At 52.5% G+C, this 22879-nt stretch overlaps 1 protein-coding gene across 7 annotated transcripts; it reads left to right on the forward strand.

Moving 5' to 3' along the window:
* Window positions 1-3230: 3230 nt before the first annotated feature.
* CCNQ (cyclin Q) lies at window positions 3231-22568 on the forward strand. 7 transcript variants are annotated; one of them, XM_036305385.1, is made up of 6 exons: window positions 3231-3255; window positions 8796-8979; window positions 11999-12131; window positions 14180-14407; window positions 18081-18222; window positions 20155-20691. In XM_036305385.1, exons 2-5 carry the CDS (start codon window positions 8810-8812, stop codon window positions 18192-18194), a joined length of 645 nt encoding a protein of 214 aa, XP_036161278.1. In that variant the 5' UTR covers window positions 3231-3255; window positions 8796-8809; the 3' UTR covers window positions 18195-18222; window positions 20155-20691. The 7 variants fall into 7 exon arrangements, with proteins under 7 accessions (XP_036161278.1, XP_036161279.1, XP_036161277.1 ...); XM_036305384.1 differs by lacking the exon at window positions 3231-3255 and adding an exon at window positions 3609-3892; XM_036305380.1 differs by lacking the exon at window positions 3231-3255 and adding an exon at window positions 3610-3896.
* The last annotated feature ends 311 nt before the right edge of the window (window positions 22569-22879 follow it).

Here is a 22879-nt window from a genome sequence, read left to right on the forward strand (position 1 = left end):
GGGTTGCCGGCTCCTCCCCAGCCCGGGGGCCGGTGGGTGTGTGTGTGTGTGTGTGCAGGAGGCAACCAATCCATGTGTTTGTCTCCCATCGATGTTTCTCTCTGTCTCTCCCTCTCCCTTCCACTCTCTCTAAAAATCAATGGGAAAATATCCTCGGTGAGGATAAAAAAGAAGAAAGGAAAGGGGCAGAGTGGGAAGAAGGGGTGACAGTGGAACTTGGTCCTCAAATATTGAGAAGGTTCCAAGGACAAGTGGTAACTGGACTTGAACGAGGCTGCCCTTCAACCGAGTGCTCCTCATGCGAAGGCCCCTGGGGAAGATGGGAGTGGCTCGAGCACTTTGGATATGGTCCCATCTTTGAAGATCTTCCAGGCCTAGCCCGGTCGGTGTGGCTCAGTGGTTGAGCTTCAACCTATGAACCAGAAGATCACGGTTCAATTCCGGGTCTGGGCACATGTTCGGGTTGTGGGCTCCATCCCCAGTGTGGGGCGTGTGCAGGAGGCAGCTGATCAATGATTCTCTCTCATCATTGATGTTTCTCTCTCTCTCCCTTCCTCTCTGAAATCAATATAAATATACAAAAAATTAAAATGAAATCAATAAAAATATATTAAAAAACAAAACAAAGATTCCCAGGCTCGCCCTAGCTGGTTTGGCTCAGTGGATAGAGCATTGGCTTGGGGACTGAAGGGTCCCGGGTTCGATTCCGGTCAAGGGCACATACCTGGGTTGTGGGCTCGATCCCCAGTGGGGGGCGTGCAGGAGGCAGCCAATCAATGGTTCTCTCTCATCATTGATGTTTCTATCTCTCTCCCTCTCCCTTCCTCTCTGAAATCAATAAAGATATATTTTAAAAAGAAAAGAAAAAAGATTCCCAGGCTTTCCTGGGACCCTGCTGGGCACAGCCTTCCTCTGCACCCTGAATACCCCTCCCTCTTCTCTGCCTCCTGTGAGCTTCAGCCTTAGCCCCTCCTTTCTCCCTCCCTCCTTCCCTCCCTCCCTCCTTCATGTGATCGGCAATAGCAGGGTGGGCCCTGGGAGGAGGGGACTGTGGCTTACTCGGTGTAGAGGCACCGATAAGGGTTAGATAAGGCAGTGTGGCAAATACCATAGAATCCTCTTCTGCTACGATTGTCTGCCCCACCTTTATTGATTGCCTTCTCTGTGCGGGGCCTAGGGATGATTCCTGGGAGAGGTCAAGGGTCCAGGAGTTGGGGAGAGAGGGGAATGCCAGAGAGGGGAGTGGTGACAGGTGACAGGAAGGGAGGGCCCCCTCAGTGGGTGTGCCCTGCTGGTAGGAGACGAGGTGCTGCCTAGGGGTTTGCCGGTTCCAATGGGTGGCTGGTGAATTATTCATTTATCAACCACTGCACCCAGGCTGCCTGCCAGGAGGATGCCCCGTGACCCAGGGCTTGAAAAATTAATGTGTTCATTGAGTCATTCCCTCGACTCACATTCACAGGCACCTACTGCTTGCTGAGCTCAGCCTCTTCACATCACGAAAGGCCCAGGGGAGCAGCGAGAGTCCCAGCTGCACTGCTTAACTGGCGAACACAGTGGGCGAGGAGGTGACAGGCAGGGGCCAGAGGAAAGAGGACTACGGTTTGGGGGCGGGCACGTGTGTACACGTGTGCACCTCTCTGTCAGTGGTGGGAATGCCTGAGGGGCATGTGTGTGTTTATGTGTGAGTGCATGGAGAGCATGTGTAAAGCGCATGAATGTGGGAAGCTGGGATCCCTGAAGACCCACAGCTCCTTTAGGTGGGTGCTCCAGGCTGGGGAGAAGGTGGCACTGCTCCTGGCCCAGGGGCACACACCGGCAACAGAGTGCTCAAGGCATGACAGGGGCCAACAGCACGGGGCTGGGAGCCTGAGCCTTTCCACACACGCACACATGCATTTGATGCGCGCACACAGGTACTCAGCCCAGAGGGCCTGAGCCTTGCCTGGGCCAGAGGGAGCTGGGGAGAAGGATGTGGGGTGGGACTTCCTTCACTGGGCTGAGCATGTGCAAAGACCCTCAGCTGGGACTCCATCATCTTCAGGGAGCTGCCCTAGGTCCTTGCCATGAGTGGCAAAGTGGTGGCACCTGAGGCTGGCGACCCCACAAGGACGGGCATGTCAGGCCTAGGCCACCCATTCAGCCTCACATTTTAGGAAGCTTGCTCTGGTGGCTGACATTGTGGGCCAAGGAGTAGCGCCCCCCCCCCCAAAGATGTGCCCACGTTCTCATCCCTGGAACCTGTGAACGTGACCTTATTGGTAAAGGGGGTCTTTGCGGAAGTAATGAAGTTAAGGATCTTCAGATGAGACCATCCTGGATTACCCTGGTGGCCCCAAATACAATGTGTCCTTATGTGAAGGTGGAGGCAGAGATGGGAGTGATGTGGCCACAAGCCAAGGGATGCCTGAGACCACCAAAAGCTGGAAGAGGCGAGAAAGGTCCTCCCCCCAGAGCTTCTGGAGGGGGCACGGCTCTTCAGGCCCCAGTTTCTGACTTCTGGCCTCCATAATTGGGAATTTACTGTCTAGTAAATTCCTGTTGTTTTAAGCCCGCAGCTTGTGGTCGTTTGTTTCAGCAGCCAAGGGAAACTTAGCTGGCTGATGTGGAGAGAAGACTGGGGGAGCTGGTGGGGTGGGGGTCTGAGGAGGGGGATGAAGGCTGGGTGGGTGGGGGTGAGCTGGAGGTGGAGCCATCAGGAGGTGGAGCCTTGTCACCCAGGCACAAGGGCTTGGGAACAGTGACGTTTCCTCTCAACTTCTCAGCTCTTTCAAATCAACAATTATTTCACTCCATCAGAATGACCCGAGTGAGGCTGCGAGTTCCTTTGGTGCGCCACACACACCTATAACGCCTGATGCACCATTTCCTGTTTGTGCCAGACACAAACGAAAGGTGTCATGGTTCTGTGAGTTGAATACTCAACATGCATCCAGCAAACATGGAAAACTTTCTACTGAGGGCCGGCCGGGCTGGAAAGGTGAGCAGCAACCAGACCCCCAAGGGCTGCAGGGCTGCTGTAAAACAGAGACAAACACCCCCAACGCCCTCATTCTGCTCGCAGCATCCCCTCCGGATTTGGCTTTTACGAAACTGACACTGAATCACACGCCATTTCCTGTTGGGAGCCGCCCAAGTCTCAGCGTGAATTCCCGTAAGCGCCCTGCGCCTAGGCCGGGCTTGACAGACGCTCCCCGTCCTACACCGCGCTGGGCCACCCGCCCGGAGCGACACCTTAGTCGGATCCCAGCTCAGGTGCCTGGGGGTGACCTCGTTGCGCCCCGGAGGTTCGGGCGTGCAGCTCCCTTAGGTCGGGCATGTGGCCTTTGGGGACTGGGCTGCGGGGCCCGACGTTCCCAAGGGCAGGGCTTAGAGGTGAATGAGGGCGGAGCGTGCGGGGTCCCAGGGCGTGACGTCCTCCGGGAGGCGGGACCTGCGTATTCCGGGGGGCGGACCTAAGGCTCTCGGGGGCGGGGCTCGGGGGCGCGGTGGGCAGGCACGGGTGCGAGCGGTCAGGCTGCAGCGGCCTCTGCGCCTGCGCCTGCCGGGGCCAGAGCCTGCGCCCGCTCCTCCTCCCGCCTTCTGCGCGCCGCCGCGCGCTCGCCCCCGGAGGGGGGGGAACCCGGGTGGCGGGCCGGCCCGGGCGGGGCGGGGCAGGTGGGGCCGCCGGGCGGGGCAGGGCGGCCGCGCCCGGCGCTAGGACCCCCGCCAGCGGCGGCCACGCGCTGGGGACCGTAGCCCTTCCCGCCGGGGGTCTGGGGCCTCCGGGCGGGGCCCCATGGAGGACCTTAGCCTGGACAGCTGCGGAGAGGAGGACGCGGCGCCGGGCACCAAGGGGTGGCCCGCACCCCAGGCGAGGGTGCACTTCCGCGTGACAAGGTTCATCATGGAGGCAGGTAACCGTGGCCAGGAAGAGAGTCAGTCCCGCGCGGGCGGGACGTGGAGGCCAGGGTCTGCGGGTCGAGGCCAGCGTTGCGGGGCCCCGGTTCCCGGAGGAGGGGACCCTCACCACGCGGAGTCCGCGTGGCTGGGCAGAGGGAAGAGATCGGGCCTGAACCGGGCCTCTGCCTTCCGCCACGCCCTGGGTACTAGGCTTTGAGTTACAGGGCAGACGCGGGCATTGTCATTTCACCACCCTGCGCTCAGGCCCAAAAGAGAGGAACTGGCCCCAGCTAGAAGGTGGCCGAGTCGGGGTGCCTGCAGCTAGTTGAGTGCATTGTGCCTTTTGCCACTCCTGTCCCGCAGCACAGGGACACTGCATGGCACTTGGTTGCACCGAGCCTTTTGAGCACGTGCTTGCAGAGGCTCGTGACAAGCCTTGTTAGAGAGGTCCTGTCACACCGGGCGCCCCTGAGTCCAAGTTAGGCAAGGAAACAATGGGATTCCTGGAGAGACGTTGTTCAGCTGTCAAAAGTATCTTAATCAGCTGGCAGACGGTTGCTTTCTACGTTTGTTACTTTGTATGCACTTTGAGGGAGGGGCGTTGGATGAGTCTCAAGTCAAGGCGGGCAGTGTGTGGCAATGATGCAGAACCATAATATTTCTAAGAAGAGTTGCAAAGTGTAGCAGGAAGGGTGGCAGTGTCCCCTCAAATGCTCTATTCGTCTACTCAGAGGGTCCATGTGCCGGGAGCCGGTCCATCCTTGCTGTTTCAAGGGACCTGGCATATATAGCATACTGTTCTTAATATGTTTGCTCCCCTTAGCGCTGTTTTAACCAAGGTCACCTCTCCGAGAAAGGTTGTTTCCCCAGGTAGGGATTTTTCCCTGAAGTCAGGGAGGGGATGAAACTCCTTAACTAAGTGCCAGGCGGGTAGTTAATCACTTTAACTACAAACAATAACGCTTAAACTACATAATCTTTACTCCCTGGAATGGAGATAAGAAACGCCCTAACCTTTGCAATAGAAATTGACAGGATTGGAATCAACTGGTATAAATACGGATGTAACAAGACAATAAACAGCAGAGCTTCGCTGGAGATCCTGAACGGAACTTGGCTGGAGGTCCTGGCTAGAGATCCTGGCTGGGTTGCTGATCAGCTGAATGCTGTCTCCATGTCATTCCTTCTTCGCCAACTCCGTCCACACCTTTGGGGACCCCTGGACCTGTTGGGGTTGGACCCCAGCATCCATGTAAACCAGGAGAGCAAGCTGCCCTTCGAGAGTTGACTGCATAAAACAAGACTTGGTGGAAGGTCAGATGCAGCAATACCACCGTATTGACATCTCTGGGAATAAGGGGCCCCATGTAGCAACTGAAGTTTAAATCATATATATATATATATATATTGAATTGAGAGAGGAAGGGAGAGAGAGAGAGAGAGAGAGAGAGAGAGAGAGAAATAGAGAAATAGAAACATCAGTGATGAGAGAGAATCATCGATCAGCTGCCTCCTGCACGCCCCACACTAGGGATCGAGCCCGCAACCCGGGCATGTGTCCTGACTGGGAATCGAACCGTGACCTCCTGATCGACACTCAACCACTAAGCCACATGCTGGCCGGGCTGAAGTTTAAATCTTGAAATACTTAAAGCTCTTTAGGTATCACTTTAAAAGGACTTCTCTATTAAAACGTATTGTCTATGCCTTTGCCTTCTGTGCGAAGCTGAATACTGGTCCTGCGGAGATGTTCCCATTCTCAGCCCCGGAACCTGCGATTGTTACCTTATGTAGCAAAAGAGAGTTGACAGGTGGACTTAAGCATCTTGCGCTGGGGCAGTGGTTCTCAACCTTCCTAATGCTGCGACCCTTTAATACAGTTCCTCATGTTGTGGTGACTCCCAATTTCATTGTTACAAATTGAACATAATTAAAGCATAGCGATTAATCACAAAAACAATATGTAATTATATATGTGTTTTCCGATGGTCTTAGGTGACCTCTGTGAAAGGGTCGTTCGACCCCCAGGTTGAGAACCGCTGCGCTGGGGGAATTATCCTAGACCTAGACTCTGACCTAGAGCAGTGGTTCTCAACCTTGGCTGCACATTAGAATCACCTGGGAATCTTTTTAAAATCCTGATTTCTGGGCCTCATCCTCCGGAAATTCTGTTTCTTTGTTATGGGGTGGGGCCACAACATTAGTAACAAAGAAACAGAATTTCCGGAGGATGAGGCCCAGAAATCAGGATTTTAAAAAGATTCCCAGGTGATTCTAATGTGCAGCCAAGGTTGAGAACCACTGTCCTAGAGTATCTGATGGGCCTGATAGAATCACACCCATCCTCAAAGAAAGAGGCAGGGGAGGGACGGGCAGAAGAGAAGGCCATGTGATGATGGAAGCAGAGTTAGAAGATGCTACACTGCCTGTTTTGAAGATAGTGGACGGGGCCACGAGCCAAAGACTGCAAGTGTGACCAGAAGCTGGAAAGGGCAAGGAAACATACTCCCCTGGAGCCTCCAGGATGAACCAGTCCTGCCAAGCACCTTGAGCTTAGCCCCCCATTAGAACAGGGGGTCCCTCGGGGGTGAGGACAACGGAGCCCCAATGCGCTAGGGCGCTTGCATGCATGACTCCGGAGACCAGGTTCAGAGACACAGATCTAAGTTTATTAAGGAAGTACAGCCGTATATAAAGGGGTAAGCAGCCAATAGAACAGGGACACACTTGCTATGTTATCCAATGGGCGTGAGGGTCGGGGCTAAGAGTAGGTGGCTCTTGGAGATTTGTCAGGCGGGCGTTGCCACTTCCTGGTGTGCCAAGGAAACCTGTTCGCTGGAGTGTGCTCACAGCGTTGCTTCGGCCGCAGCACTGAGATAGATCTCCTGAGCTCTGCCCACACCCCAAGACTCATTTTGGACTTCTGACCACCGGGATTGTGAGAGGAAAAAAAAGTGTGTTGTTTTAAGCCACTGAGTTTGTGGTAATTTGTTAAAAGTAGCCCTAGGGAACTGATACAGTTTCTCAGGCAGAGGATGTTGAAGGTGATCGCAATGATTGTTGGTGGTTGTCCACCGTCTTTCAATTTATTGGATGCCATTTAACCTTCTCTTGTTAATCCTGGTCATTGGTTTTGGTTCTCTGACCCATCGCAGTGATTTCCTTAGAACAGTGATGGCGAACCTTTTGAGCTCGGCGTGTCAGCATTTTGAAAAACCCTAACTTAACTCTGGTGCCGTGTCACGTATAGAAATTTTTTGATATTTGCAACCATAGTAAAACAAAGACTTATATTTTTGATATTTATTTTATATATTTAAATGCCATTTAACAAAGAAAAATCAACCAAAAAAATGAGTTCGCGTGTCACCTCTGACACGCTTGTCATGGGTTCGCCATCACTGCCTTAGAAGTTCTAGGGGTGGAGTAGAGGGAGAGCTTTAACCCGTAAAGCAAACCACCTTGTTATGTTTTTGTTTGTTTGTTTTAGAGAGAGAGAGGAAGGGAGAGGGAGAGAGAAGGAGAAACATCGATGTGAGAGCCGAGCATCCATCAGCTGCCTGCTGCCCATCCCCTTCCTGGGATCAAGCCCGAAACCAGGCATGTGCCCTGACGGGAATCGAACCAGCAGCCTTTTGGTGCACGGGACGACGCTCAACCAACTGAGCCACACCGGCCCAGGCAGCTGTGCTCTTTTTTTTGAGTTCTGTTCCCTTGTCAGTTTTCCTGCCTGGGCCTGGCTGTGGCTTTTTTCCTGCTCTGCCTGCAGTTGCCTTTGGCGGGCACTCTGCTTGCCTTTTCTAACCTGCAGACTAGGAAACCAGTGCTGAATAAGACCTGTTTTTAAAACAAACAAACAAACAAACATATTTTATTGACTTAAGAGAGGAAGGGAAAGGGAGAGAGGGAGAGAGAGAAACATCAATGATGAGAGTGAACCATTGATCAGCTGCCTTCTGCACGCACCACACGGAGGATCGAGCTCTCAACCTGGGCATGTGCCCTGACTGGGAATTGAACTGTGACTTCCTGGTTCATAGGTCAATGCTCAACCACTGAGCCACACTGGCTGGACAAGTATAATCTTTTGCATGGGGGGGGGGTTTAAATTGATTTTTTAGAGAGAAAGGAAGGGAGAGACAGAAAGAGATAGTGATAGAGATATAGATAGAGAGAGAAAAAGAAACATCAATGTGAGAAACAGCAATTGGTTGCCTTCTGCACACATCCCGACTGGGGAAGGATGGAACCTGCTCCCTGGGGATGTGCCCTGACTGGGAATTGAACTCCCCACCTTCTGGTGTGTGGATGATGCTCCCACCAACCGATCCACACCGGCCAGGGCCTGAGTCTAATGTTTACACTGATTGATTGAGTGCATTTATTGGGGTGACGTTGGTTAACAAACCCCAGGACTGGTCACCTCAGGACTGTGATATCTGTCTGATGCTCAGAGGAGTTTGGTTAGCGGAGCTGAGGGAGCGGTGCTGATCTCTAGTTAAGCACTTGCTGGCAACACACATACAACAGTGGAGTGGTCCTTTCAGGATGTGCAGAAGCTGCGATGCCAGGAGCTGACTGAGCTGTAGTCTCATTGCTTCACCGGTGTGGTCTGCAGAGCGGAAGCTGGGGGTGTCCTGGGGGCATGGGACAAGAGCAGGATCTGCTGAGTTACTGGAGCTTTGAGCACAAGCCCTAGGGGCCCGTTAGGCCATTAGAGTCTGGGAAGGCTCTCTCTAAGCCCCTCAGGCCGAGGACTCCGTGAAAGACCCAGTCACTGCTGGCTGGGCTCCAAGATCTTGGTCTTGTCCCAGCAGGTCTGTGCCTTAGGGCGCAACCCAGCAGCGCCCCTCACCCTGGAGGAGGGGGAGGGCTCTGGGTTGAGGTATCTCCTGCCTATTTTCTCTTGGTAGGTGTCAAGCTAGGGATGCAGTCCATTCCCGTCGCCACCGCCTGTGCCATTTACCATAAGTTCTTCTGCGAGATCAACGTGGACGCCTATGACCCCTACTTGGTCGCCATGTCTGCCCTTTACTTGGCTGGCAAAGTGGAAGAACAGCCCCTGCGAACCCGTGACATCATCAACGTGTCCAACAGGTGACAGCTTCCGGGCCCAGGCCTTGGGGGACACTTCCTGGTGTCCACCCCATGGGGAGGACAGAGGAGGTCCCACTGTGCCCTGCCTCCCAGGCACTAGCAGTCAAGCTTTGAAGGAAGCACTTGGGTGGCCTTGAACCAGGGCTGGAAGTACCAGCAGCAAAGGTGGCAATGAGCCCGGCCGGCGTGACTCTGTGGTTGAGCATTGAGCATTGACTTATGAACCAGGAGGCCACAGTTCGATTCCCTGTTGGGGCACGTGCCCAGATATTGTGGGCCCTATCCCTGTGGGGCGGGGGGCGGGGGCATGCAGGAGGCAGCCGATCAATGATTCTCTCTCATGATTGATGTTTCTAGCTCTCTCTCCCTCTCTCTTGCTCTCTGAAGTCAATATATATATAAAAAAAGTGGGAAAGTGGGAATGAGCTGGTGTCAGAAGCCTGGAGAGGGTCTGTGGGGAAGAAGTTGGACTAGATAATGGGAAGCCTCAAAGGCCAGATGGAGTGGGGGAGGGTTGTTATGAAGAAGTCCGGGTGTTGGGGTGAGGGAGGCGAGGGAGGCATGGCATGGAGGGAGCAGGGAGGCGTGGTCCATATACTCCCCTGTATGATGGGCTGACCTGTGGGGCCCACAGAATCCAACTAGTTCAGTCTTTCCTGTCCAACACATCTCTCTAAGCTCCCTCATCCTCCGGAAATTCTGTTTCTTTGTTATGGGGTGGGGCCCAGAAATCAGGATTTTAAAAAGATTCCCAGGTGATTCTAATATGTAGCCAAGGTTGAGAACCACTGGTGTAGGAGGTGAGAGAAACCAGTCAGAGCTGCTAAGGAGCCCAGCTCTGGCCCTGGTGTGGGCATCACCTATGGGCCCAAGCAACTGTGTTCCTGTAGGGCAGGGGTGGGGAACATCCGGCCTGCGGGCCATATAAGGCCTGCAAAATCATTTGGTCTGGCCCTTCCAAGGCATTAGGGGTGAGTTAATTAAATGATTGACCAAATAAAGCAGGCTCATTTTTTAAAAAAATATATATTTTTATTGATTTCAGAGAGGAAGGGAGAGGGAGAGACAGATAGAAACATCAGTGATGAGAGAGAATCATTGATTGGCTGCCTCCTGCACGCCCTGCACTGGGGATCAAGCTGACAACCCGGACATGTGCCCTTGACCGGAATTGAACCCAGGACCCTTCAGTCTGCAGGCCAATGCTCTAGCCACTGAACCAAACTGGCTAGGGCTAAAGCAGGCTAATTTTTAAGTGGATCATTTTGTATGGTCTGTGAATAATGTTATAAATATCCACATGGCCCTTGGCAAAAAAAAGGTTCCTCACCCCCTGCTGTAGGGGAAGGATGTAGGGTCCAGCCAGCGGGTGGGCTGCATCGAGGCCCTCAGGGCCCAGGAGAAAGTGATTTATGGAAAGTTACTGACTAGCGGAGCCTCATCGCAGGTCCAGGAACTCTAATCATTAGGGAAGAAAACTGTTCTGTGCTGTTTCTCTTTTAATAAACAGGTTAGAGAAAAAAGCACTCCCCACCTACTAAAAGCACGGCAGGTTCACAGTGTACCTCAAAAGACTAAGAGGAAAACAGGAGAGGGCAGTGAGGGAGGGCGGCAGGAGTCCACCCATAATTGCCGGGCCGCCAGCAGGGAGCACTGGCAAGAGGGGAAATTGTATTGATCGCTAATTGGACATGGGGCTCAGGTGGGGTTCTGTGGGAGCTGGAAAATGAGTGAGGAGCTAGGAAGGATGAGTCATCGGCAGAGAGGTTTTTAGTTGTTTTTAGAGAGTGGAAGGGGGGGGAGAGAGAGAGAGAGAGAGAGAGAAACATCGATATGACAGAGACACATTGATTGGTTGCCTCCCACAGGTGCTCCAACCAGGGCTGGGGATCAAGCCTGCAGCTGAGGTATGTGCCCGTGACCAGAATTGAACCTGGGACCCTGCAGTCCGCAGGCCAACGCTCTATCCACTGAGCAAAACCGGCTAGGGCCAGAGAGCCTGCCTTTATACTTCTTTAAAAAATATTTTTTTATTGATTTCAGAGAAGAAGGGAGAGGGAGAGAGAAACATCAATGATGAGAGAGAATCATTGATCAGCTGCCTCCTGCATACCCCCTACAGGGGATTGAGCCTGCAACCCAGTCATGTGCCCTTGACTGGAATTGAACCCGGGACCCTTCAGTCCACAGGCCAACACTCTATACACTGAGCCAAACCAGCTAGGGCTCACCTTTATACTTGACATCTTGCTGGGCAATATGGGACAGCCCATCAGGACTAAAAGTAGAAGTTGGCTTCTCTCTTCCATTGGTTACTGTTTTTATCCTGTACACTAGACATGTATATGAAAAACAATTTATAAAAACAGAAGTAGTCCTAGCTAGTTTGGCTCAATGGATAAAGCAGACCCAACGGTCCTGGGTTTGATTCCGGTCAAGGGCACATACCTCAGTTGCAGGCTCCTCCCCGGCCTGGGCCCTGGTTGGGGCACATGCAGGAGGCAACAAATCGATGTGTAACTCTCACATCAATGTTTCTCTCTGTCTTTCCCTCTCTCTTCCATTCTCTCCAAAAATCAATGGAAAACTATTCTTGGTGAAGATGAAAACAACAACAAACAACAAAACAGAAGTAGAATGACACTATGTTTGTTTTTTTAATAAATTTTATTTATTTATTTTTAAAAAATATTTTTATTGATTTTAGAGCGGAAGGAAGAGGGAGAGAGAGATAGAAACATCAATGATGAGAGAGAATCATTGGTTGGCTGCCTCCTGCATGCCCACCACAGGGATCGAGCCTGCAATCCGGGCATGTACCCTTGACCAGAATTGAACCTGAGACTCTTCAGTCCGCAGGCCGATGCTCTGTCCACCAAGCCAAACATGCTAGGGCGAATGACACTATGTTAATCATACTGCAGAAGGATATTGGAGTTTAGATCTGGACATCACGTGACTTCAGGGGCTGCTCAGGGCCACGTCCGTGGCTGCTGTAAGCATCGCCGTTTCTCCACAGGTACTTCCACCCAGGCAGCGAGCCCTTGGAGCTGGACTCCCGATTCTGGGTGATCCGGGACAGCATTGTGCAGTGCGAGCTCCTTGTGCTGCGGGTACTGCGCTTCCAAGTCTCCTTTCAGCACCCACACAAGGTACGGACCTCTTCGTTCTTCATACCGGAAGTGCACCCATCGAATCCTTGAGAGCACATGGGGGACGTTAGAAGGGCAGGGTCACAGCTGGGCACCGGGGCTCCCGATGGCATGCAGTGACTGGCTCAGGCAGCCTCTCCTGTCCCACTTGTGGAGTTTTCTGAGGTTCTGCCTTTCTGCCTGCTCAGCTGTGGCCACGAGCCGGGATCCGGGCTGTCCTCTGAAGCCCTTGACGATCCCGTGACCCACATATACTGTGCGCTCAGCGAGCCACATGAAACAGGGCTGGTTTGTGATCTGCTAGAGTTCCTGTCCCCAAGAGCTGCTGCTCTGCCTTGGAGTTTGCATCCAGTTCAGTTTTTTAAAAAATTGATTTTTAGAGAGAGGAAGGAAGAGAGAGACAGAGAGAGGGAGAGAAACATTGATGTAAGAGTGTCACATCGATTGGTTGCCTCCCACATGCGCCCCAACTGCCAGGGATCGAACCTGCAACCGAGGTACATGCCCTTGACTGGGAATGAAACCCAGGATCCTTCAGTGTGAGGGCCAACGCTCTAACTACTGTGCATATCGGCACACTTTTGACTACTAGAACAAATAAATCCCAACAGAAGAACGGTTTCAAACAGCAGCAAAAGGATCACATTAAACCCTTAAAGCACTTGGACATTGGGCGCGGACTGGGGGGGGGGGGGGATTGTGGGGCTCTGTGCCAGGATTTTGTTTCTTTGCAATTGAATTTTTATTGAGGTAAGTGTAGATATATAAGCAGTTGGAAATAACGCAGAGACACCCCGTTTAAGATAGACACTTTGCCCAGTCTCGCTGAATGGAAACATTTTGTAAAATGAATACAATGTAGCAGCCGGAGTGTGGGCACTGCTACAGTGCCCTGGTTCCTGGTGTTACCTGGTTACTTGTACTGCGCTGGTGCCATACAATATAATTTATGCTCGTGTGTCATGTATCCACCACCCCAGTTAGATACAAAATAACTCTTATCACCTCAAGGATCCCTCGTGTTGCCCCCTCCCTTCCACACCACCAACCTACTCCTGGAAACCCCTGGCGGCAATTTTGAAAGTTGCGTTTTCCTGGCGCCGGCTCGATGCAGGGGCAAGGCAGGAGGGCCCCTGGCTCTGCCAGGCAGTCAGAGGGCAGAGTCCCGGGAAGAATGGCACCCACTGGGAGGGGGCCAGTGTGACCTGCGAGCGAGCTGTGTCTTTCCCTTCCATAGGGGTCAGGGAAGTGGTGGGTGAGGCCCCTCTTCCAGGTGTGCTGGAGCCCCACGCATGTGGGGGGCAAGGCTTACTAGTGTGTTCAGTTGAGCAGGAGGTTCAGGCAAAGCAGCCGTCTCCCCAGGGTGGGAGCTGACATAACTGAGTTAGAAGTTCATTGACAAAGAGGTCACAGCCATGGGCGCTGTTGCAAAATGCAGTCATCTGTCTCCAGTTCCCCCGAAAGCAGGGTCCTGTCTCGTCTGGGCACATGGGCGCCATGCTCTGTTCTGTAGATGAGGGTGCTGTCTCCGGGGCTTATGTTTGAGGGGGGGATGGGGGGGGCAGTGATGCTGACGGTGGCCAGAGCAGGGCCATGCGATGGAGAGGAATTTCGCGGGGGTGGCCATTAAGAGTGGTCCAGGCAGGTTTTGGGAGCGGGGCCTGGGGGACAATGGTGGGTGGGCACGTGGGGACTGGGACAGGAGTGGAGATGATCTCAGGCTGAGGGAGCAGCAGATGTCAGGGCCCTGAGGTGGAGGCCCCTGGTGGTCAAACATAGCAGGAAGGTGGGGTGCGGGCAACGAGGCCGAGAGGGAGGCCGGGCTCGGATGCCAGCGGAAGGCACTGGGGCTTTATTCTAAGTGACAGAGCACCACTGGAAGGTTTGATCAGGAGGTGACTCTGGCCCATCTGTATTTTATATGCATCGAGACAGCTTCCGGGAGAGTGGCTGGCGGGCAGAGGAAGCGCAATGCCCCACAGTGAGGAGGCGGGTGACTGGGGGCCAGAGCCCTGCGAGCCAAGAGGCTGACTGGCGTGTCTTTGCAGTACCTGCTCCACTACCTGATTTCTCTCAAGAACTGGCTGAATCGTTACAGCTGGCAACGGACCCCCATCTCCGTCACTGCCTGGGCCCTGCTGCGGGACAGCTACCACGGGGGGCTGTGCGTCCGGTTCCAGGCTCAGCACATAGCGGTGGCGGTGCTCCACCTGGCCCTGCAGGTCTATGGGGTCCAGGTGCCCGCCGAGGCCGAGGCCGAGAAGCCATGGTGGCAGGTGAGGTGACTGCTCAGTGCACGGGCATGTGTCCCCCTTTCCTTTAGAAGTCCCTGTGTCTTTGTAGCGATGATCCAGCAGAGAGATGTGGGCCACTTGGGAACATTGAAGCTTGCAAATGCCCTGTCATTTCTAAGTCGAAGGCAGGGACGCTCCCCTTGGCACTGTGGGCGTCTGGGGCTGGACCATTCTCTGTGCTGAGGCATCCTGGGCACTAGGATATTGAGCAGCATCGCTGGCCTCTGCCCACTCAGAGCCAGGGGCATCTCCCCACTAGTCATAGCAACCAAAGATGTCTCTAGATATTGCTAAGTGTCCCAGGCTAGGGGTCCCCCCAGTTGAGAATTACTGAGCTCAGTCAAGCACTTTTAGTGAATGGAGTGGAAGCTTGTGTCATAGGTCAGAGGTTAATAAACTTGGCTTCGCATCAGAAGTATGGGGGGGTGCTCTAAAACAGCAGTCGCCAACTGGTGGTCCGTGAGGTCTGAAAGGCTGGCGACCGCTGCTCTAAAAAGATGGATGGATGATGGGTAGGTAGATAGATGCTGGAGAAAGATAGCTAGCTAGAAGATGGATAGATGGATAGATTAGATGGATGAATGATAGGTGATAGCTTTAGTGGTAGATAGGTAGAGAGCTAGCTAGATGGATGGATGGGTGAATTAGATTGGCTAGATGATAGACAGGTAGAGAGAGAGGAGAGGATGGTGGGTAGGTTCCCCTGCCTCCCCTAGACCTGCAGAATTCAAAGTGACATTTGTAGAGAGCAAGGTGACATCTGTCCGTCAGAAGGGCTGTACTCAAGGACTTCTGCCCTCTGTCAAATTTCCCCCGGGTGGTCCCCTTATTTTGGAATGGGATTTTCAGACCATTTTCTGTGTGTTTTTTTTTTTCTTTTCCATACTTGAAGTCTGATGCTCCTCTCTTCCTAACACCTCATTGTCTAGCCTTGGTCTAAAACAAGCATGTCAAACTCAAAGGCTAACACGGGCCAAATAAACAAGGTTTAAGTTTATGTGGCCACAAAAACACAAAAGCTTCAATTTTCATAGAAACGTAGGTTTATTTCAGTAGAGACATGCTGAATACAAAGGGCTGAAATAAATGAGTCATCGTTCACATAAAGTAATAGAACATTTTATTTTATTTTATTTTTAAAATATATTTTATTGATTTTTTACAGAGAAGAAGGGAGAGGGATAGAGAGTTAGAAACATCAATGAGAGAAATCGATCAGCTGCCTCCTGCATGCCCCTTACAGGGGATGTTCCCGCAACCCAGGTACATGCCCTTGACCGGAATCGAACCTGGGACCCTTCAGTCCGCAGGCCGACGCTCTATCCACTGAGCCAAACCAGTTCGGCTGTAATAGAACATTTTAATAAAAATTAATATTTTTTCTTGAACATTAACTTACCAGGCACTGAATAACTGCCCAAATTAATAAGCATCACACAACTAAATCTATTTTTCTTGTTCTCTGAAAGCAAAATATTTCCTGTTGTGCACACCAAACAAGTCAGTCCAAGACTAATGACGTCATAATCGACTACTAAAATATTCAGGGCTAGTATTAGCGGAGAGAAATGGTGCGCCTGTGCGTAATATGCATAAGGGAAATGAATGCCACATGATGATAGTAATCAGTCATTAGCGAGAGTTATAGTTCATTATTAATAATCTATCATAATAAAAGCATAATATACTAATTAGACTGACATCCTTCCAGACAAAGCTGGGGCTTCAAGGGCCGAGCCCCTTGCACTAATTTCGTGCATCAGGCCTCTAGTTATGTATAACAGGATATTGTAAAAATGAAGTTATGAAATCTTTATTAAAACGTTTCTTACATACCATTATATTGGCTGGGCTGCAAAAATATTCATTGTGGGCTGCATGTGGCAGCTGCGAGTTTGACATGCTTGGTCTAGACCAGGGGTGGGCAAACTTTTTGACTCGAGGGCCACAATGGGTTCTTAACCTGGACCGGAGGGCCGGAACAAAAGCATGGATGGAGTGTTTGTGTGAACTCATATACATTCAAAGTAAACATCATTACATAAAAGGGTACGGTCTTTTTTTTTTTAGTTTTATTCATTTCAAACGGGCCGGATCCGGGCCGTAGTTTGCCCACGGCTGGATTAGAATGAGGTTCTACGTAAGCAGAATTTGACGTAACTTAAAGTGTCCCCTTTTGGCGTACCCCCCTCCTGCACAAACCCACAGTGGCCAGAAGTCTTCTAAATGTGTCATCGGTTATCAATTTCCCATAAGGGAGTGTGCCCCATGGGTGCCGTCCTGGGCCAGCTCCTCACTACCTCTCCCCCCTCCCCCCACCGCTCCCCTCTTGCAGCTCTTGGCTTACATGGGGCCTCCCCCTTCCTGACACTCCCTCCCCGCGGTCTGCTTGCCCTCCATGGGAGTCCACAGTTTTTCCTTCTCTGCTCTGCTGGCCTTTATTGTCTGTGGAATTCCCCCCACCACCCCTTGACAGACTATAAGTGCCTGGAGGCCAGGGGTCTTGTCTGCTTTATCAACTGCCTCGCGTCCAGTGCCTGGACCTGGCACATAGTAGGTGATCACATGGCTAAACAAATGCATCCATAACCCCACCTTGGGCCAGATGCACCCGCATAGCATGGCGATGGAAGGGCATCTGTATGCACAGAAAGTATTGCTCCACGCATTGGCTTCACGGGGCTCCCAGATCCCGTGCCTGCAGTGTCCCTGCTCTGTTGCAATCAGGTGGTGGCAGAGGACCTGTTAGTCCCTGGCCCTGTTTTCTCGGGGCACCTGGTGGGCACAGAGGCCCCAGTCCCTCAGCTGCTTGGATCTGCAATGTCGTCACTGGTTTCCACTGTCCCTGTGTCTCTCCTGTGTCTGCCTTCCTGCGCTCCTTCCTCTTCACTTGCTCCTGGCCGTCCCTGGACGTCACTATTCCTACTGCCTCTGCTTCAGACTCGCTTCACGCTCTAGGCTCTTGCGAGAGAAAGGCGCCGGGAAGCGGCTCCACTAGGACCCTGTGTTCTGGGCACCACAGACTTAACCAGTAATTGTTACAACTGGGAAGAAGCGGCTTCTTCGAGGTGTGGCGCTCAGGTTCACCCAACTCCTCACCTTTTCTGGATGATTCTGGGCCCGGTGCACTGTGTGCGTCCTGGGCACCCTGTGGACTCGGCGAGCTGTGAGCGCCAGCTCCCCATGGCGCCTGCCTGCCCCGTCCTGACACCCATGTCTGATCTGTAAACACTTTCTCTGCTCGCATGCTCTCCGCCGCCACTGTTTGCAGCAACCGCCTCTCTGTTGTCACTTGTCTGCTGGGGGCTGGGGCTCCGCCGTGCAGTCAGGAGATTTAGCCAAGCTTGATGCACTTGCCCACCAGAAGCCTGCGCTGGACTGTGCCTGCGGCTGCTGGCCTCTGCGCTAGGCCGGGTCCAGCCTCTGGGTCCGTGAGACACCGCCTCCAAATCAGTAGTGTGTTGGAGTATGTGTCAGTTTCTGCCCTCTTTAAGGCTGCATACTAGGCCATGGTCTGGGTGGACCACATTGTGTTTGTCTAGCCTTCCATGGAGGGGCGCTTGGGTGGCTTCCAGCTTTTGGCCGTGGACTACTTTATTTTATTTTATTTTATTTTATTTTATTTTTTGCCTCAAAAAGTGTTATTTATTCAAAGGGGAAAGAAAAGAAAAAGAAAAGAAATGACAAGATGTCTATCCCTGGGCTCCCTTCCCTCCCCGCTCCTGCTCCTCCTCAGCCTGCCAAGGACGGAGAACACTGGCTGGGATGAGATAGCAGGCCAGCCCCTCTCCAATGAGGTCAGCAGCATTGGGGGGCATCTCCTCGATGGAGGTGTAGAACGAGCAAGTCAAACTCAAAGGCTAACATGGGCCAAATAAACAGGGTTTAAGCTTATGTGGACTGCAAAACAGCAAAAGCTTCAATTTTCATAGAAACGTAGGTTTATGTTGATAGAGACATGCTGAACACAAAGGGCTGAAATCAATGTCATCGTTAATGTAAAATAATAGAACATTTTAATAAAAAGTAATATTTTTTCTTGAACATTACCTTACCAGACACTGAATAACTGCACAGATTAATAAGTGTAATGCAAATAAACCTATTTTTCTTGTTCTCCGAAAGCGAAATATTTCCTGTTACTCACAGCAAACAGGTCAGTACAAGACCAATGATGTGGCCATCGGCTGCTAAAATATTCGCTGCTAGCATTAGTGGAGAGAAATGGTGCGCCTGTGTATAAGGCACATAAGGGAAATGAATGCAACAGGATTATAGTACTCAGTCATTAGTGAACGTTGTAGTTCGTTATTAATAATTGTGTATAACAGGATATTCTAAAAATGAAGTTATGAAATTTTTATTAAAACCTTTCTTACATACCTTTACATTGGCTGGGCCGCACAAATATTCGTTGTGGGCCGTGTGCGGCCTGGGGGCCGCGAGTTTGGCATGCTTGTTGTAGAAAGTCTCAATGTCTCAAAGAGTCCTCTTGTCTTTGGCCCTGGACTACTTTAAAAAATATATTTTTATTGATTTCAAAGAGGAAGGGAGAGGGGGAGATAGAGATAGAGATAGAGATAGAAACATCAATGATAAGAAAGAATCATTGATGGGCTGCCTCCTACATGCCCCACACTGGGAATAGAGCTTGAAACCCGAGCATGTGCCCTGACGGGGAATCAGCTGTGACCTCCTGGTTCATAGGTCGATGCTCATCCACTGAGCCACACCAGCCGGGCATGGACTACTTTTTAAAGGCCACTTCTTTGCTTGAGGTCTCTGGGAGCACACAGGTAGTGGACCCTGCCAAGCAAAACTAAAATGAGTCTACATAGGGCAGGTGCAGGAGAGACCTGGCGCAGCTTCCAGGCCCCGGCACTGATGTGCCAACATGCACGGGCGCTGCCACCAGGAAAGCATCCCTGGCCGCGGTGTGCAGGGACTTCCCTGAGAGTGGGTCCCGCAGGCCTGGGGCGCCCACGTGGCTGACCTCGGTCTCAGGCTCCAGCCCCTGGAGGCCAAGGTCGTATGTTGGGCCCAACCCCCCCTCAGACAGCACTGTCAGTAGAGACTACCTGCAGAGCGCGCGCCCAGGCAAACCAAGGCCTCCTCCTCAGGCAGTGCTGCCAGGTACCTAGAGGTCCCTCCCAGGATCTGAGGGCCAGAACTTCCCTGGAAACATGCAGGGTCAGCCCTGAGCTGCACCCCACCCTTGATTTGGCCCCCTGGGGACTTGTCTTACAATTTTGTCACCTCTCCGGCACAGTCAAGGGGATGCCTGGTCCACCCTATGGAGAAGGGGCCAGCCTAGGTTGGAGTGGAGTCCAGGTGACCCTGCCTGCTTATTTCTGGAAATGGACTCCCACCCCTTTCTCTCTTAAGATCCCCAGAGACCGACCTAAGAGGGCCCGGGCAGGGATGGTGGGGAGGCAGGAGCCCGTGCTCTGGGCCCAGCTCTATGACCAACTGCCTATGTAACCTGGGACAAGCCCCCTCTCCTGTCTGAGCCAGGTGATCACCCAGGCCTTTTCCATCTGGAATGTTCTCTGCTTTGTGATCAACCTGGGTAGGTGGGGACTGAACTGGCTTTGCAGAGAGCCTCCGTCACCTCCAATAGCAAGTCCTCGTGCCGTCCCCCCATGCAATGCGAGTCGACACTTAGCAGCGGGAGCCTCGGTTAACACAGAGGGAGTCTAATCGGAACCTGTTTTCCTTCTCCTTTCTAGGTGTTTAGTGACGACCTTACCAAGCCAATCATTGATAACATTGTGTCTGATCTCATTCAGATTTATACCATGGACACAGAGATCCCCTAAGGCCCTGGTCCAGGCCTGTCCAAAGAGAAGCCTGGGACGCTCGGCTGCCAGGGGACGGCGCCACCACATCGCCGTGACCGCCGGTCCCCAGAGGACTGGCTGGGAGGACTGGTTTTGTGCTGCTGGAGAAGGGCCGGTGAAGGCGCTGACATGCTGCCACTTTGATTCTCAGGCTTTGACTGTCCCTGGCAGCCATGGTCCAGATGGTGACGGGAGCTGCACCTCCCGCGGGCAGGAGCGTGCTGCGGGCGGCTCTGAGGCCTCCGGGTCTGCTTTTGTCCTTTGAAAGGACGCAGACTACAGCCGAGGTTTGGGATCAGTGGAAGGAAAATCAAAGAACGGATGGGACTGTGCCCCAGGGGATTTTTTTAAAGGCCAGATTTAGAGAAAGTATGAATGAACATAGAGGAAATTTTATTTTGTTTAATAAAAGATATTACAAAGCCATAGAGTTTCTTTGCTTTGGAGCCAGTGCTGCCGAGGGCATTTAGGGGTGCTGTCCTGGCTTGGTTTCTCCTCAAGTGCTCTGCTGTCCACGTGGGATTGTCCCAGGTGCTCCTGAGATGGTCCTGGGGCAGGCTCTGCATCGCCTCCTGAGGGCATGATGGCACAGCGCATGCCCATGCCATGGCAATGTCTTAAAGGAGCCTGTGTGTCATCACTCCTCCTCCACTGGGACATTCACAGGGCTTGGGCTTGGCAATCGTCCTGCTTGCTGCAGTGAGCATACATTTTGGAAAGGGGGCTTAGGGATTATCATTTGGGTTAAAAAACAAAAGAAAACACGCCAGATCTGACTAAACTATAAGTAGGAAGTGATACACTTTTTTCTAAGCATTAATAAACTTTTTAATCACCTGAGGATATGATTTTTTAAAATATATTTTTATTGATTTCAGAGAGGAAGGGAGAGGGAGAGAGAAACATCAATGATGAGAGATAATCATTGATCAGCTGCCTCCTGCATGTACCACACTGGGGATCGAGCCTGCAACCCGGGCCTGTGGCCTGACAGGGATTGGTGCTCAACCACTGAGCCACATCAGCTGGGCTCAAAAGGCATCTCTCCACGAAGGACAGCTCTTGGGTGCATTAGAGAAGCAGACCAACCTGGGTTGTTCTCCCTGGGAACCCCCACTGGGCTCCATGCACACTGGTGGGACCATCCTATCAACACATGATGGCGTAGGGTCTGGGGGACTGTCCTAGGCACTTCCCTTCCTTTGGGAGGTTGTTACCAGGGGAGTGTGGGCTGTGGACACTGGCTGCCATGCCCTATGGCGCCACTGGCGTGGGGATGGCTAGAGCGCCTGGAGCCCACCAAGGTAGCTTTGGCGCTCTCCTCCCTGGTTGGGGGCACAAGGAGGGCTCACACACTCGTGACCAGCCAGGCACTGGGGCTTGCTGGAGTTTATGAAGTGACTGTGCTATTTATCTTCAGGGTAAAGGATCCAAGTACGTGTCCCCTTCTGTGTCCTTCCCACATGTATACACCCAGCTTCATTGGGAGCCCTTGGAGCGCAGGGCCGGCGCCCAGGCTCAGGACCCAGGGCTGGGACTCTGGGCTTGGAGGGTAGCAGGTGAGGGGCCCAGCCCGGCAAGCCTCTGAGGACAGCTTCAGGGCTCTTGCCAGTCCATTCTGCTTCTGCTGTTCAAAAAGCACTCGAGTCCGGCTGGTGTGGCTCAGTGGTTGAGCGTTGACTTAGGAACCAGGTGGTCACGGTTCAATTTCCAGTCAGGGCAAATGCCCGGGTAGCGGGCTCGATCCCCAGTGTGGGGTGTACAGGAGGCAGCCAATCAATGATTCTCTCTCATCATTGATGTTTTTCTCTCTCCCTCTCCCTTCCTCTCTGAAATCAATAAATATTTTTTAAAAAATCACCTTGCCTCTGTCATGCCCTTCTTCCCTGAAACCGGGCACAGGCACCCCCGACCCTCTGTGCCCCAGGCCTTGCCTGTGCTGTGTTGACAGGGCCCTGCCCTTGGCCAACACTGACTTGATTTGAATGGAAGAGACGGATGTTTCACTTTGGGATTCCCTGACAGAAGCTTCCATTTCTTTGCATCTCCTCAGGGTCAGCTCCAGGGAGGCAGCTGCCCCATGCACATACTTGACTGGAGGCCTGCTCTCAGCTCTCAGCTCTCAGAAGGCAGAACCCCTGCTCTGGACAGGAGGGCTCTCCAACTACGCCTGTTCCAATGTGTCCCCTTCCCACACCCGGTCCAGGGCAGGTCAGAGCCAAGGGGATGGTTGGGTAAAGCTCCCTAAGGAATCAATGAGCATCCCCCCATGCCTATGATAGCTACCATGCTGACCCAGGAGAGCATGGCCCAGAAAGCTCTGGGTGGCGGGGGCTAATGCAGTCTCTGTGGGGGGTTTTGTGGGTGTAGGTTTCCTTTTCTTTCTTTTTTTAAAATATATTTTTATTGATTTCAGAGAGGAAGCAAGAGGGTGAGAGAGATAGAAACATCAATGATGAGAGAGACTCATTGATTGGCTGCCTCCTGCACACCCTACTGGGAATAGAGCCTGCAACCCAGGCATGTGCTCTGACTGGGAATCGAACCCAGGACCTCTTGGTCCATGGGACAATGCTCAATCCACTGAGCCACCACAGGCAGGCCAGGTTTTTGT

The sequence above is a fragment of the Myotis myotis genome, unplaced genomic scaffold, assembly GCF_014108235.1.
Source record: "Myotis myotis isolate mMyoMyo1 unplaced genomic scaffold, mMyoMyo1.p scaffold_m19_p_4, whole genome shotgun sequence".
Taxonomy (NCBI): Eukaryota; Metazoa; Chordata; class Mammalia; order Chiroptera; family Vespertilionidae; genus Myotis; species Myotis myotis.